The 15,707-nt window shown below is 43.8% G+C and overlaps 1 protein-coding gene across 5 annotated transcripts in view; it reads left to right on the top strand.

Moving 5' to 3' along the window:
- The window catches only part of FRMD4A (FERM domain containing 4A), a 302,659-nt gene that overhangs the window by 158,825 nt on the left and 128,127 nt on the right, over positions 1–15,707 (top strand). For all 5 annotated transcript variants that reach the window (XM_037510637.2, XM_054695096.1, XM_054695097.1 and 2 more), the window contains exon 4: positions 9,369–9,461. In XM_037510637.2, the coding sequence (XP_037366534.2) occupies positions 9,369–9,461 (93 nt within the window). The remainder of the gene's footprint in view (positions 1–9,368; positions 9,462–15,707) is intronic.

Genomic DNA, 15,707 nt, shown 5'->3' with positions numbered 1-15,707 from the left:
CACAATTTCCTGATCTCTGTGTACACATACACTGAATGCTCGTGCATGCACACAGTCTCTCTCTCCCCTCTAAATCCTTGGAACCGTAGGTGATTCCTACAATACTCGTATATCAACTAGTGGCTGGACAGAAAAGTACAGGGGAGGCCATGCCCCACTGATGTGCTGGCAGCAAGCTCAGAACAAGGACAGGAGGCGCCCACATTGTGAGCGGGAGAGGTGATCAGATGCATCCCCATGTGAATTCTCTTAGCCTCAGGGAAGTTCAGGTGGGCTGGGTGACAGGGTTTTGTCATGCCAATCAGGCCAGTGTGAGTAAAAGGAGGGATAAATTGCAACTGTCTTAGGCAAACTGGAACATAGTTCCATAGTTAAGGTAGTGACATTCCAGGTGGCTGTGTGATGAGGTTGCTGGCAGTGGGAGAAGTCACATTTTCCTGATAAAAGCAGGAGGAACAGGGTGGGCCAGTGGCCTTGGAGCCTGCAGGGTCTGAGCCAGAAGGAAGGAGGAGTGGGTGCCCCCTCCTATCCCTTCCTTCCCCACACACAAGGGTCCTGAGCCTGCAGGTGGAGCCCAGGATGCTGGACTGTTGCCTGCAGGGTGTGGCAGAAAGGAGCCAGCATAGTAGTAAGAAATGCTTTAAAACACATAAACATCGTGAACAACTACTTTTACAAATGCAGATGTTTTCTGCCCTTTCTCCTGAGAATCATTGCACACCCCCTAAATTTGCTGCCCAGACATTTTCCACTAATTAGAAGGAAACTAGAAGTTTCAATTAATCATATCCCCATTGTTCACATTTCCCAAGTACGTTTACTCTTCTACAAGAGCCTGTGAACCCTCGGTGAGTCCCAATTAGACTTCCCTTTTGAATAAACACGAATCAACAAATGAGTATGTTGTCCTGCGCCAAAGAGGAAGAAATATGCCTGCTGATTGTTTCAAATCACTACCCCAAGTGCACTGGCCAGAGGACTCAATTGAAAGGTAGTCTCTCTTCTCCCTGGAGAGATGAGCACAGGGAAACCACGTCACTGAAAGTGAGTGGGAGGGCACACTGCATGTCACTAGGCCATCCATAGATCCCTGCAACTCCAGTCTTGGCTTGCCTGTTCCAGGGCCAGCCAGGAGTGAGTGCATGTCCAGGTTGAAGGCATTCATACCTCCTTCAGTGGTGAAATTGGCAGCATGAGGGGCTCTGTGGCTGTGAATAAAGGGGATATGAGCCATTGCTGGTGTCGTCCAGAGTCAGGGTGGCTGAGTGGCGGGCAGCCAGTTACAAAGCCTGGAAAAGAGACACAGCTGCAGAAGGTTCCTGAAAAAGAACTAACTGGCAGGTGGGCCTGACTCATGGGGGAAATGAGGAGTCAGGGGTCCAGAGGAAATCAGGAACCAGGACCTCCCAAGGACCAGTACAGACAGAGGAGACGAGTCAGCTATGATTCAAGGCATAGTCAGCCATGGCCTGGCAACACCTGCCTCAACAGGTGTTCACTGGTGGCCTTTATGGTAATCTGAATGCTTCTCCTTTTCCTGGTAGAAAGGGAAGAATGAATGCTGGCACCCAAAATACAGGGCTGAGATTCAAAATAGGCTGGTGACCATATGTCCCCCTAGCTCTCTATCTCTGCACCGCTGGACACTAACACAAGCTTTTGCATAACCTTGGTTTCAGATTGTGTATGTGTATCATGATGTGTGGTGTGTGCGTGAGAGAGGGCGGGGGAGATTGATACAGGTGCTACATTTTATCATAAAATGCACAAGTTTCATCCTTTATTATAGTCCGTGCGGCTGCACATGTATTTGCCTATTTCCTGATGCAAATCATACAAGACCAACACTTAGAAAGTGCCATGAACTATAAAATGTTGTTCAAGCATAAGATAGATATTACTGACAGCATTACTTCCAACAGAAGAATGTATGTCTCTTCGGCCATAGGTCACCAATGAGTCTCTCAATTGTAAATGCTGTTATAGGCTCTGGATGAGCCTGGAGAAAAGACACATAAAGCAGAATTTAGGAGGGAAAATTGGAAGTTCACTCAGCTCCTTCCTAAGTTGTATTCTTTAATAAAGTGTCTAAATTCTTGATGCAAGACTATATCCAATGGTATGCATTGGGATTTATTCAGCAATTTTGCAGCATTGTAAGTAGCTCCACCTCTTTTTTTAATTTGATTTTTTTAACTTTTTATTTGGAAATAATTGGACTTATGAAAGAGTTGCAAAAATAGTATAGAGAGTTCCCATGTCCTTCACCCAGTTTCCCTAAATGTTAATAATCTGACAAACCATTTTGCACTTACCCAAACTAAGAAATTTACGTTGTGCTGTACCATTAACTAAATCATAGTCATTATTCAAATTTTACCAGTTTTCCCATAAATTTCTTTATCTGTCCCAGGATTTAATTACATTTAACCCCTTTAAAATTTTTTTATGATTTTTTTTTTTTTGGCATAGAAGAACTGGGGGTGGGGTAGGCCACAGGTGCTGGGGAGTGGCAGAGTGGGGAGCAGAAAAGGCAGATCTATTGAAATATACTGCTGAGGGGAGCAGCAGGCAAGGTAGGAGAGGTCTACTGCGCCATTTGGGTCTGCTCCCTGGCCAGGGATTGGACCTCAGGCGGTAGCAGTGATAGCCCTGAGACTTTAACTCCTAGGCCACCAGGGAGGCCCTAGCCCCTTTTCATTTTTAATAACTGTGCTCTAATAAACGTGGAACCAAGTTTGAAAACGAAATATCCTCTGCTCCCTCTCTCCAGGTCCAGGAAGAAAAGCTGAGTTCACTCAAACTTTGAACATTTAAAACCAGTCATGTCAAGATGCTCTGCTTTCTAGACAGATTCTGGACAGCTAACTATTTGAGAACCAATTGAGAAGTTCAGATTTACTGTTTCTATAAGCACAAATAATGTGATTGAGATTTTCATTAAGCAAATATTTGCATCAATCATTGAAGGAAAGGATTTTGTTTTAATATTTTACTTTTGAAATGCTTTCTATGCTATATTAATACCATGTTCTTGGTTTTCAGAGCCACGGTTCTGGCTGTACACAGGTTTCCCCTGCTTTCCAAAAGTAGAGCATTCCTATTTGGTATGCTTTCATATGTTATTCTTTGGGGTCTGGTAACATTCAAAATTTTTCCATATAAATTAATAGCAATTATGTTCCCAGGCCCTAAAAATAACCTATCAAGTAATAACAAATAGGAATCTTCTACTTTCAGATTATGGGGGAAACAAGTTTTAGTTATCTGCTTTATTCTCAGTCATAATTTTTGTTTCCTTTATTTGGGTTTTTAACAGCTTTATTGAGGCATAATTGATATACAAAATACTGAACATACTTATGTATATAAGTTGATGAGTCTGGACTTACGCACACACCCTTAAACCCCAAGTTTTTTATTTAATTTGTTCTCAGTTGTTGACAAAAGACTTAGAATCCAAAACTGTAAACTTTTAGACTATTTAGCAGAAGTAGTCAAACATACCCCAAGCTGAAGTAATGATTATCATAATGCTTGCATTTTAATTGAATTGCATGTCATAGTTTTGAGAACATTCATCAAATATTGTAAATGAGTATTTAATAAAAAGAAAAACCTTAAGAACTATTTAGAAAGTTGAGGGGAAAAGATATGAAACTTGTTTAGCTATTATTGCACATTTTAAAAAACAGATACAGTTAGAGTGTATTTTCACATAGTAATTTAAAAAATGAGTAGTCCTTAGCCTCTTATTTAATCACAGACCCCTTTGAAATTTGTTAAAAAGTTTACTCCCTCACTGCCACAAAAGTTTACACACAAAGTAATTGTTGCTGAAATTTTAGAGGAACCCTGAAGCTAGAATTCTACTTTAAGAAAAATTAAGGATTTCTTTTAATCACATGGTATGTCTCAATTAATTGAATCATTTGATTGGGACTATTTGGGAGTGATTTTCCTGGATATATGAGTTTCAGAATGCCTGGATGCCGTGGTCCCAATGCCAGAGCAGCAGGGATAAACCTCCACTCTTCAGTGTCCTGAGTGCTTGTGGCTCTTGAATAAATAGAACTGTGCCTGGTCTTGGCCTGGGCATCGTAAAGGGTCTAGTTGATTCCCAGTCTCAAGCTTATCTGCAATTTAAAAACAACAAAGTCGAAAAGCAATTTTCCAATTGCACAAGAAATAGCAACAACAATCAATTCTGGGAAAATAATTTATTTAGAAATAGGTTTGGGATTTCCATTCATTAAATGCCCCGAATCACCAGGCTAAGGAGAAAATCGATGCCTCCAGCCTCTGTGGCTTGGATGTAAAACTGCTTCTGGTGACGTTCAGCATTCACGACCACCTCGGTGTCAGTGCACCAACCGAGACTGACAAGTGTTGTGGCCACTCAGTGGTACCTTCTATGTGCTAACCAGAAACTTTCTGTGTACAGCTAAGAAAAATAGAAAACAATGGGAAAATCTGAGCAGGTGTTAGGGGTCCAGATTTCCTCCTGACTTTTCCATCCCACTTTGCATGGGAAGTAGAGTGGCTCCAACCTGGGACTATGTGAACAGAGTGCATTCTCGTAGAATATGAAGATGTTTTAGTTAGGGTAGGGGCCTTGTCTGTACCAGATGGCAGAACTGACAACAATATTGATCTTTGGGGCATATTTGAAGCTGAAATATTCATTCTGTTAAGTTCTGTTAAGTGCTTATGTAGTCTCCACTGTTAACCAGCAGATATATGGCAATAAGTGAATTTTGAACTTTTTAATTTAGGAGGTAAGTAACAAGAGATAGTATAGCAGGTATTGTAAAAGAAATTTTGGAACAGCCTTAAGAGAACATGGTGGTGTGGGCCTCCCCGGTGGCGCAGCGGTTGAGCGCTGGGTTGCGAAGCTGCCCGCAGCCTTTGCGGCGCCGGTTCGATCCCCGGCTGCTCCCCGGCCACCGGAGGAGGGTCCCGCATGGCGCACAGACCTCTCCTGCCGCCCGCTGCTCCCCTCAGCAGTGTACTTCGGTCCTTCTGCCTGCTCTGCTCCCCCCTCTGGCTCTGGTGAATTCTCTCACCCTCCCACCCCAGTGCTTGTATCAATCAATCAATAAATAAATCTTAAAAAAAAAAAAAAAAAAAAAAAAAAGAGAACATGGTGGAGCAAATAATTCCCCCATAAAATGCGCAAAATTCAGTTGGACCCAATAGACCATGATTTAGTCGTCTATTCTCCCCAATTCTCTCTCTCTCTCTCTCTCTCTCTCTCTCTCTCTCCCTCTCCCTCTCCCCCTCCCTCTCCCCCACTCACACACACTGACATTATTAAAGGCCACTATTTCAGTGTTTCTAGCTAAGTCAGTATCCTTGAGCACATGCATTTCTAATTTAAGGTTGCTAAATTACTAAACCTTCCATTTGATGAACTCCCTACCCACCCCTTCCATTCAGCATCATCTAGAAGAATTTTATACTTTTGTGGCTTTCTGTGGAAACTCATTCAATATGAAATAAGCTACTAAGAAAAAAAAAACCTATAAAAGGCACAGGGTATCATTCTCCCCTGAGGATGAAGAAATTATCAGTTCAGACAGACATATCACATACCGCCTCCTTCCAGTAATTCTCTATAAACAAGGCTCTCCTTAAGGTCATCTCTATTAAAGGTGCCAACGCTTGAACCAAAAACCTATTTGTATTATATGTAGAAGCTAAAAGCAATCTGTTAAATAAATACATCCAATTTCTGTTGCCCGGAAGCAATTGCATATTTATTACTGACCCAACAGTTTGACCTACTGCCACCATAAACCAAATGAGTGTTATCTTGCCCAGTTTTAAAGATAGTTATCAGTCAAGCAAGAACAAAAATACTCTGAGTGTCTACTCGGGCAATTTTTTTATTGTTGGTAGTGTTATTGGCAAACGCACTGATGTGAATTCTCAAATGAAAAATCAATGAGTATAATGAAAGCCAATATAGCAGGCATATCTTAGTTAAACCATATAGAGAAAATGCTGCTTTTACGTCTTTGCTCCCCATTCCATCCTAACTTGGGGGAGGGGGGGAGTTTGAGAAAGGGACTTCATTTGGGGACTGAGTTGTGTTACAGAGGTATAATAAAATCCTTGATCCTTTAGGGTGTAGGGATCATGACTTTGAACCCAATACAAGGGGAAGAAAATATTTTAACTAGTTCAACTGCAGCTGACAGCAGTAGCCTCAGAGCCAGGGTTTCTACTTTACTTTTTCATCCATCTCTTAGCTTTTGCCCAAATATTGGGCACATAAATGGCATCAGGGATGAATCACTGGTTGCCTCAGACTTCTCTTTGTTAGCAGCCTTCAGGGAGAGATTTTTACAGGCACATTAGATAGAGGGAGAGATTTCCTTCCATCTGGAGGACCCAGGAACTCCAGGTGTATGGAGTCCACCTGCCCAGGGCTCAGACCCTGTGTGTGTCCTGTCTGCCTTGCAGAACTGGGCTTTAGTTCAAATAGAGGAAGTGGAGAAAGGAAATTATCTCAGAGGTTAATTGTTCAACTCATTCTCTCTGCTGTACGATCATTTTCTTACCTTCTAATGGCCTCATTGCTTGATAAATCCTAGACCAATATATGACTGGGAGCAAAGGAATTTGTTAAATAAATTCATTACTAGAATTCATTCTTTAAAAAAGTTTAATGTGGGGAATGAAATGATCTAGAGAAGGAGTCCACCTGTCTATTAACATGAATGAAGAACAGTGGGTACAGAGCAGCCCCCAACAGATGGGTTTTCAGGTGATGCCCACTTCTGTGTCTCTTCATGCAGATGTCTCCGCTTAGAGGTTCGTCACCATGCAAATTATGGCCTCCAGAGACCCAAGTCATATTGCTAGCTCTCTGTGTGGTCAGTTATGTTGTGCCAGTAGGTGGGGTAAGGATGTCTCAGGCCTGGCCCTTGATAGATCTTGAGGGCACAGGTGGGATGCCCTAATCCCTGGCCCCTCTTTATCCCTTGAGTGCTGGATCAGAAAAAAACACCTGCTGTCTTGCACTATCAGTCTGTTTCTCTTTGGAGGATCATGTGAATGGTATTACTCCCAGAACTTTTATCAAGAATTATTTCAAGGCACAGATCACAATTTAAATCTACACAGCCATTATTGCTAGTGTGAGTTTTCTTAGATTCTTTATTTGTTTGGCATCCATTCAGGACAGTGCCAAACTAACAGCCAAAGTTGTTTACATCTTCCCTGTATTCCAGAGGCCATATTATGACCACCCCTGTACTAATTGTCACCTACCAAGCCAATATTCCCCATGCTCTTAACCCAGGGCCAGGTACCAAACAACTAGAGACAACTCGCTGTGCCTGAAAGCGCTGGAATTATTCAAACTAGCCAACCCCAAGATGTTTCCCTGCCTTGCCTTGCTTTCTCATAGAAACCCTAGGAAAAACTGGTCTCCGCTTTCTCCTTCTTCCTCTCTGCCTCATGACTGCTACTGGTGCTTCCCCTGTGGCCCTACATTTTTGCACAGGGGGCCTCTCCTTTCCAGGGGAGCTGTGGATAACATTAATCTTTTCTTTCCGTGGCATTGACCTCTCCAAGTTGTCACTCAGTCACCATTATTCATCCAATCAATGAGCAGATACTTTTGAGCAGTTAATAATTGCCAGGCACAGTGCTAAGTCCTGATCCCTTTATATTGCTGAAAACTTTAGTGGAAGGAATTTAAAAAGAAAACAAAAGAAATCATACTTAGTATAAAAGGTAAAAGTAAAAAAAAAAAGAAAACTTGCAACTTAGTTGGAGAGATAAGTCATATTTTTTAAAATAATGATTTGTCTGAGAATATGCCAAGGGCTTTTAGATAACCCAAGCTAGAAGCTCTGGAGGAATTTGAAATAAACACCAGAGTTAAGCAACCGAGGAAGGCTTCACTAAAAATAAGGCTTGAACTCAGTCTTGAACAATGGTGACATCCAGATAAAGAGGGTGGAGACTGTCCCAATTAGGAGAAACACTTGTGTTTCTCCAAGCAAGGTCCTGGTGAGAGCATGCCTGTGGCTGCAGCTGGAGGCTGAAAACTAAGAGAAGACCCAGGAGATGTGGAACATTTTCAAAGGCAGGAAAGGAATGATTATAGTGTATTACTCCGTGAAAATTAGGTCTCCCATTTGTCTTAACACCGTCCTGTTAATCAAACACATACATACTTTCACCTTATGAAGCAGATCTCTCTTCCTGATGTAGAAAGTCTATTGGGGAAAGAAAGGGCACATAGAGTAGACCCCATGGATTGGGAGGAGCAGCAATAGAGGTGGCCCAGGAGGGTGCTAGGAGTCCAGAGGTTCTCCCACCCAGACTGGTATGTGGTGTGGTGGTGGGAAATTGTGTCATAAATAGTTTTCATGAGGTAAAATGGACTTTCAATAAACTGCAACTATTAAAGCATACAACTTTATAAGTTTTGACGTATGTCTACACCCCTGAAACCGACACCACCATTAAAATAATGAACACATCTATCACTCCCTAAAGTTTCCTCACACCCCTCTATAATCGCCCCCCCCCCCATTTACCTCCCTCCCAGGCAACCACCAGTCTGTTTTCTGCCACTGTAGATTAGTTTGCACTTTCTAGAATTTTATTTAAATGTAATGCAATCATTTATACCTGGCTTCTTTCACTCTGCATAATTATTTTGAGATCCGTCCACGTTGCTGTGTATGTCCATTGCTCATTGTCTTTACGGCAGCATAGTATTCCATTATGTAACTATCAATATATCATAATTTATCCATCCTCCTGTTGATAAACATTTGGGTTTTTTCAAGCTTTGGGCTCTTAGAACTAATGCATCTCTAAATATCTATGTGTAAAAGTGTTTGCATGGACATAGGCTTTTATATTTCTTGTGTCAATACCTGAGAGTAGAAAACTGGGTCATGTGGCAGGTGTAAGTTTGATTTTTCAAGAAATTGTGTATGATTCACTTTTCACTCCACCTGCTTCCAGCAAATGTTGTGATTGCAAACATGTTTCTAAATGTGTTTTGAGTCCTTCAGGGCAAAAGGCAGCAAAGAGTATGCTGGAGAGAACAAGAAAGGGAATAGAGTGCTTTTTCATTTTAGTGTACTCTAGGAAATGCAGAGCAGGTCTCAAACCCCTGACTTTCTGATTATCATTCTCCTCAGTTCACCTACTAAGTCTCTTCCTGATGAGGCTCTATTCCTCAGATAATTCCTTTGGATTCTTCAAATATTAGAAATTTAATGGTGAGCAAAAACCCACATCTGTGATCTAGCACATTCTGAGATACATACACGCATTTGTTGCAAGAAACATCTGCAAAATCCAAACCCCTAACCAACTTGTCCCTCTTTTCTCAGGGGACACTTGAACTGGCTCCAGCTAGACCGAAGAGTATTGGAACATGACTTCCCCAAGAAGTCGGGCCCGGTGGTTTTATACTTTTGTGTCAGGTATGTATACCTGGTGTCCACCCTTTTGCTTCTTTTTTCATTTCTCAGAAAAGTCTGGGAGAGCAGAGTGGTTAAAGGAAAGGGACCAAAAAAGTCTGTCTTGGTTCATTGCCAGTGACAGAGCATGGCATTGAGCTATGTTCCCAGCAGATGTGGACGCAGGAGTGAATGAGTCGGGCGCATCCCCACGTTCACAAACATGGCTGTTCTCGCGCATTGGGATGCTGGTCTGGAGTGACATCCAGAGCCTTTTTCTTTTTGTAGGAAATGGGTATATATTTCACATTAAACTGAATGTCTCGTAGCAACACAATTCCTTGGGTTATCTTTTTTTTTTTAAAGACTTATTTATTTATACATACAAGAATTGGAGAACAGGCCAGAGGTGCGGGAGAGGGTAAGAAGATTCACCAGAGACAGAGTGGGGAACAGAACAGGCAGATCTACTGAAATACACTGCTGAGGGGAACAGCAGGCCAGACAGGAGAGGTCTGCTGCACCATGTGTGTCACCTCCCTGGCTAAGGATAAAACTTGCGCTGCAGTGTCTGCGGATAGCTTCACAGTGCTGTGCTTAACCCCTTGTGCCACCAGGGAGGTGCCCCCATTGGGTTATCCTTTGGTGGCCATTTGAAGCTACAGAACAAATGTTTATATATCCTTTTCTTTGGTCACAAGTGCCATTGACCTCCTGAGATTTGCCTATTTTATCCCAAATAAGAATAGTTGAAACCCACAGTTCAGTATTTTTCCCATAAGGGTGGATATATTATACTTTGATAAAATACCAGCAACAATGGGCATTTTTGGTTTACTGATCTAATACAACATTTGCAACAATCTGAAGAGGTCAGCCAGATTCAGCCCTTTGGTTTGCAGAAGATTGTATGAAACCAGAGGGCTCATCTCATGGGTTCAGGGGCAAAGTACAAATGATGGCGGGGTACACACCTGAGCCCCCAGATCCAGCAGCTCCCGAGAACCCGATCTGTGGAGCCGCCAGGCTGTTTCTGTCCAGACCTTTCTTGCAGCACAATTATAGAACCATTTCGGTCTGACTATACCAGTCTTCCTAGACACTACCACTTCCCCCAAGCATAGACGCTTTCTTTTCAAATGCATTAGCAGGAATTCTAGAGTGAAATAACAGGTTTAAAGTTCACCTCTTCCAGGCCTTCCTGGTGGCACAAGGGGTTAAGCACCACACTATGAAGCAATAGCAGCCTCTGGAGCACGAGTTTGATCCCCGGTCAGCCAGGGAGCAACCCACATGGCACAGCAGACTTCTCCTGTCTCACCTGCTGCTCCCCTCAGCAGTGTATTTCAGTCATTGTGCCTGTTCTGTTCCCCACTCTGTCTCTGGTGGATCCTCTCACCCCCCACACCTCCAGCCTGTACCCCAGTTCTTGTATGTATAAATAAATAAATCTTTAAAAAAATAAAGTTCACCTCTTCCTACAGAGCACACCCCAGAATACAGTTTCAGGTGCGACCAATCTGATCTCACAGAAAGCAGCAGATTAACCTAAAATCCGAGTTCAAGGGCCTGTTTAACGGGCTGAAGTTTGTATCTTTCCCTCAGCTGACAGAGTAAATTTAAACTTGCATTTAATGCCTTTTTGATTTGTTTAACAGCTGCGAACATATCAGAGCTAATCTTCACCATTTCCATTACTTATGGGCAAGATTTCAATGTCATACTCCCTGTAATGGTGTTTTTATTTTCTCAGATAAATAGAAAAGTAACCCTATAAATCAAAGGGTAAGAATTCCCCAGGAGGGGGCAACATCATTAGGGGAGACAAGCTGACCTTAAGCTGTTCATGAACCTGGAATTGAAGGGGGCTGAGCAGGTTGTACCCTCCTTCCCAGTGCTTTTCACCAACATTCACCAAAAAGGTTTGCATCTTGGGTATTTTCTCCAAGAATCTGTTGTGAGCTGATTTATTTGTGGGTTTGGGGAACCAAGTCTCGGTGGAAATCTTGGGGTATCCTGAGATTGCCCCATCAAAGTGTTTGTCTTGAGGATGTGCAGGTGGTTCCTAATCCCTCCAAGCTGACTTCTCTCCCAAGCTGGGTACATAAAGACAGCTGCAGAGCTAGGTCTGGGGGTGGAGACTGAACATCAGTGACTCTTCTGCCTCCCCATCCCGTTTTCCTAGTTGGCCACAGCAGACACCTCACAGAGCACGCCTTAGGAAAACCCCAGATCCACCTTTGGGGAGGGATACTGGACAGGGCACCACCACAAGCGGAATTAGTTCCTATCACAAAAGCTGATCTTTTGTTTTTCTTTTATTTTTCTTTATATATATTTTATATCACTGTTCATTTTTAAGCAATATTTGCTTCCCCCCACCCCCTCAGGTGTAGTCCCCATAGAGTTTCCTTCCCCAATGCACCTGTGCACCATCACCTCAGTCCACTGGGCTCCTCCCTCCCTCCCTCTGATCCCTCTCCCTCCTCCCCTGCAGGATGTCTCTGGTTTATAATTGTCTGTTTGTTTTGTTTTGACAAAAGCTGATCTTTCTGAAGATCATCAGGTTCCTATTTCCACTTACCTCCTGGTCCCCCGAGTACTTCATACCCAATAGGCCCAAAGCCAGATTCATCCCCACCCCCCAAATCTTCTGTGGTCACGTCAAATCTATGACATCAGTAACCACACAGACTTTATATTTGGAAATCTTTCCCTCTTTCTTCTTCCTCAAATTCTTATGTGCATTAATTCTCTACTGCTCCTTCACCCAAATCTCACTGCCTGTTCCTCTCCTCTTTATTACCCAGACTTAGGGTCTCATTTTCTGTCATTTAAACTATTGCACTGACCATGGAGGATCCTGGTTGCCGAGACCCCCACACTTCTGAGTCCCCTAGCTGAGCAGCCCATCACACAACACCAATAGTTTGTTGTCTCTGAAAGAGGGAGCAGACTCTCCCACATAGGTGAATTCTGCATTTTCACCTTGATTTTTAACCTAGGAAGAATCTCCAGTTTATCATCCCATGCCTTTCTGAGATACATGCTGTTTCCTCCAAAGGGAATTAAGTTATCTTCATAAGAATTTAGAACTTGGAAAATGCTGGGGTCCATCAAAGAACCCATGTCCAGCCAGGTACTTTTCCTGCATACACACCCTTGACCTTTATGAACAAGAGTGTGGTCTGCCTGAACAACCTCGTCTAGCCATCCATTGCACATGAATACCTTGACACAGTCTGAGCGTCCAGCCTCTCCTAGGCTTTCTCCTTTCATCTATATACTGTGTAAACTTAGCCTTCATGCATAAAGAGAATCAAAACCAAATGATAAAAGAGACCGTGGAAAAGATGAGCAGCCTTAAGCCAAGATTTAGGAATTCATAGAGTGGAAATATTAACCCGTACCACTAAGAACCTAAGTTTGGGCTGCCATCCCAGCATGGCTGGTTATTTGACATTTATATATCCTTTCACAAAATGTATATTCAAAACATCTGTGAGAGTGAGGGCAAAATTATCGCTTCCATTCAACCGATAAGCAAAAATAAGAACCAAATTATTTTAAGTGATGTGAATTTGATCTCATAGAATTCTGCTGCAGCCTCTAAGCCAGAGAGAGTTCTTTAATAAACACTTATTTCCACCCCGACATCAAGCTGCAGGACATTCTCAGAATGGCAGCACAGAGGACAAAGAACTTGCCTTCATTGATCTGTAATTTAGCCTGAAAGGGACCAGGCCCCTCCAACTCATCAGTCAAATCACCAGGAATATCACACTGACTTCAGGGTTTAAATAATTATCTAAAAAGGTAAAAGGTTGGAGAGAAGGGAACTATCCATTTTTAAGCACCTGTCCATTAATAAGGATGAGTGTTAATCTTCACAACAACCCTTGAAGTACATACTGCTCCTAATTAAATAAATAAGGGTGTGGCGGCCCAAGGTGGCCAGGTGGAATCCCCCCCCCCCAAACCCGGCACAGCTAGTAAGTTGCTGTATCTGTTCCATTAGATCTGACTCCAAACTCAGTCCCTTCCCCTCCACCACGCTGCCTCCCTCTCACAGGTGAGAAGCTACACTGCTGCTGTATTATCAGAGAGTCCTTGGTTCCCTGTGCAGGCAGGGCCAGAGGCACGGAGATCAGGTCCCCACCTTTTTCCACACATGGCCACATCTGCAGAAACTCACCCATTTTCAAATACAGTTCAGGACAGCCGTGGGTCAGCCTCCAGACAGACACTCAAGTGCTAACATTCCCTAACTTGGCACTCCGCTGGCAGAGCGCCCCCTGCAGGAGCAAGCTGCAGCCACCAAGCTGAGCTGTTGTAAATTACACTTGGGGTGAGGAAGGGGCATTGTGGTAAAGCAGGAGTCCTCCGAAGCTGAACTCTATGCTGTTAGTCCTGCTGGAGAGCATCTTGCCCTTCCCTGACAGAAGCAAACAGCAGTGTTCTTCCCTGACTGTGCTCTTTCCACAAAATGCACTCAGCACATACACATAGAGCATACACAACTCATAAACACTCTGCACACAACAAACAAAAATGCACACACCACATACACATACTCACATGAAATGCATACAGCACACACAGCTCACAGATACAACACACAGAACTCAGACACAACACACGCAAATATGTTCACATATATCATACACACAGATACACACAAATTTTATGTGACACTTATATGCACAACACACACAACTTAAAGAACACACACACAAATGCATGCTACACATATACCACATACTGTGCACATGTGCACACCCCCGCCCCATAGTGTTGGGTCAATCCAGTCACAATCTCAGTCTCATACACATCATCAATATTTCTAGCCAGTTGTGTCGGCTGAGCCGTCTGGGTACTCTGCTTTGCCCACATTGGCTTTCCTCCTTGCCACAGACTCCAAATCAGAGACTTACCCCTTTTGCTCTGAGGTGACATTGCTGATGAGTTTGCAAAGAAAATGAAAACTGGGCCTCCCCTGGTGGCGCAGCAGTTGAGCACTGGGTTGTGAAGCTGCCCACAGCCTCTGCAGCGCCCGTTCAATCCCCAACCGCCAGGCGAGGGTTCCACATGGCACGCAGACCTCTCCTGCCACCCGCTGCTCCCCTCAGCAGTGTACTTCGTCAGTCTGCCTGTTCTGCTTTCTGCTCTGGCGAATTCTCTCACCCTCCGGTGCTTCTGACTATACCCAGTGCTTGTATAAATGAATAAATAAATCTTTAAAAAAAAAAAAGAAAAGAAAATGAAAACTAACATGCATGACCTTCATCCATCTCCTGTTTCCTTACCCTCAGACTTGATTATATCTGCCTCATCTTCGTGGCCTTGCTGCCAGCCACCACATGCACACACACTCCGCAGAGGAAGAGCGACCCTCAGCCTGTCATCCAAGGCTAGTGGATCCATGTTACTCCAACTCCAGGCCTTTTGCCACCTCTCGGAGAGTTTGTCCTCTCTCCTCTGCTTCTCCACGGCTCCCTCCCCTCCACGACCACCTCTCTCCCACCTCAGCCAAAAACAAGCCTTCCCTTTACTTGATCCTGCCACAGCAGCTCCCTTTTGCTCCCCTCTGTTCACAGCAGGGGCTCAGAAATGTGCACTGTTTCCTCCCAGGTTCCCTCAGCTCACCTTGACATCACCCTTTGGTCACTGTCCCCAAGTTTACTGCCTCTTCTGGGGCCCCTCCTTCTTTGAGACTAGCACCACCTATCCAGCTCCCAAGCCAGAAACGGGGGTCAACCCTAACATCACCTGCCCTCTCCCACCTAGTCCCTTCTCTTTCCGAATCTATCGCATTTCTGCATCCTCTAAATAATTCTTACCCCCACCCCTTGCTCCCACAAGTACCCCCTTGGCTGAAACTAAGATCTCCATTAAACCTCTCCTGGTCTTGAGATCTGCTCATTCATCTTCTCATCTGGTGCCAGCCCCTTCCAATCTGTCCTGTATGTTGCCCCTGAACATCTTTCTTCTAGAATTCTCACATGATCCCCTACTCATATTTATTTCCAGTTTCCCATGCTGAGGATATCTTCGCCATGCCCTGTATGTTCTGGCTTCTGAATCACTGTCCAACCTGCCCCTCCCCACTCCCTGCCCCTCACGTACATACAAGCAGCCGGTGACACAGGGTGTGACCAAGATCACGTTCAACTACAGGACGCGACGCAAGCCCCACCGAATTAGAGAACAGTTACCTCTTGATGGTGTTCACCAGGCAAACTTAAGTCATAGGTCAGGAAAAAAATGGAA

Source organism: Talpa occidentalis, unplaced genomic scaffold (genome assembly GCF_014898055.3).
Source record: "Talpa occidentalis isolate TD23 unplaced genomic scaffold, MPIMG_talOcc4v2.1 talOcc4.14, whole genome shotgun sequence".
In the NCBI taxonomy this organism is placed as follows: domain Eukaryota; kingdom Metazoa; phylum Chordata; class Mammalia; order Eulipotyphla; family Talpidae; genus Talpa; species Talpa occidentalis.
Note: the sequence above shows the minus strand (reverse complement) of the source record. Positions and strands in the feature narration are given on the sequence as shown.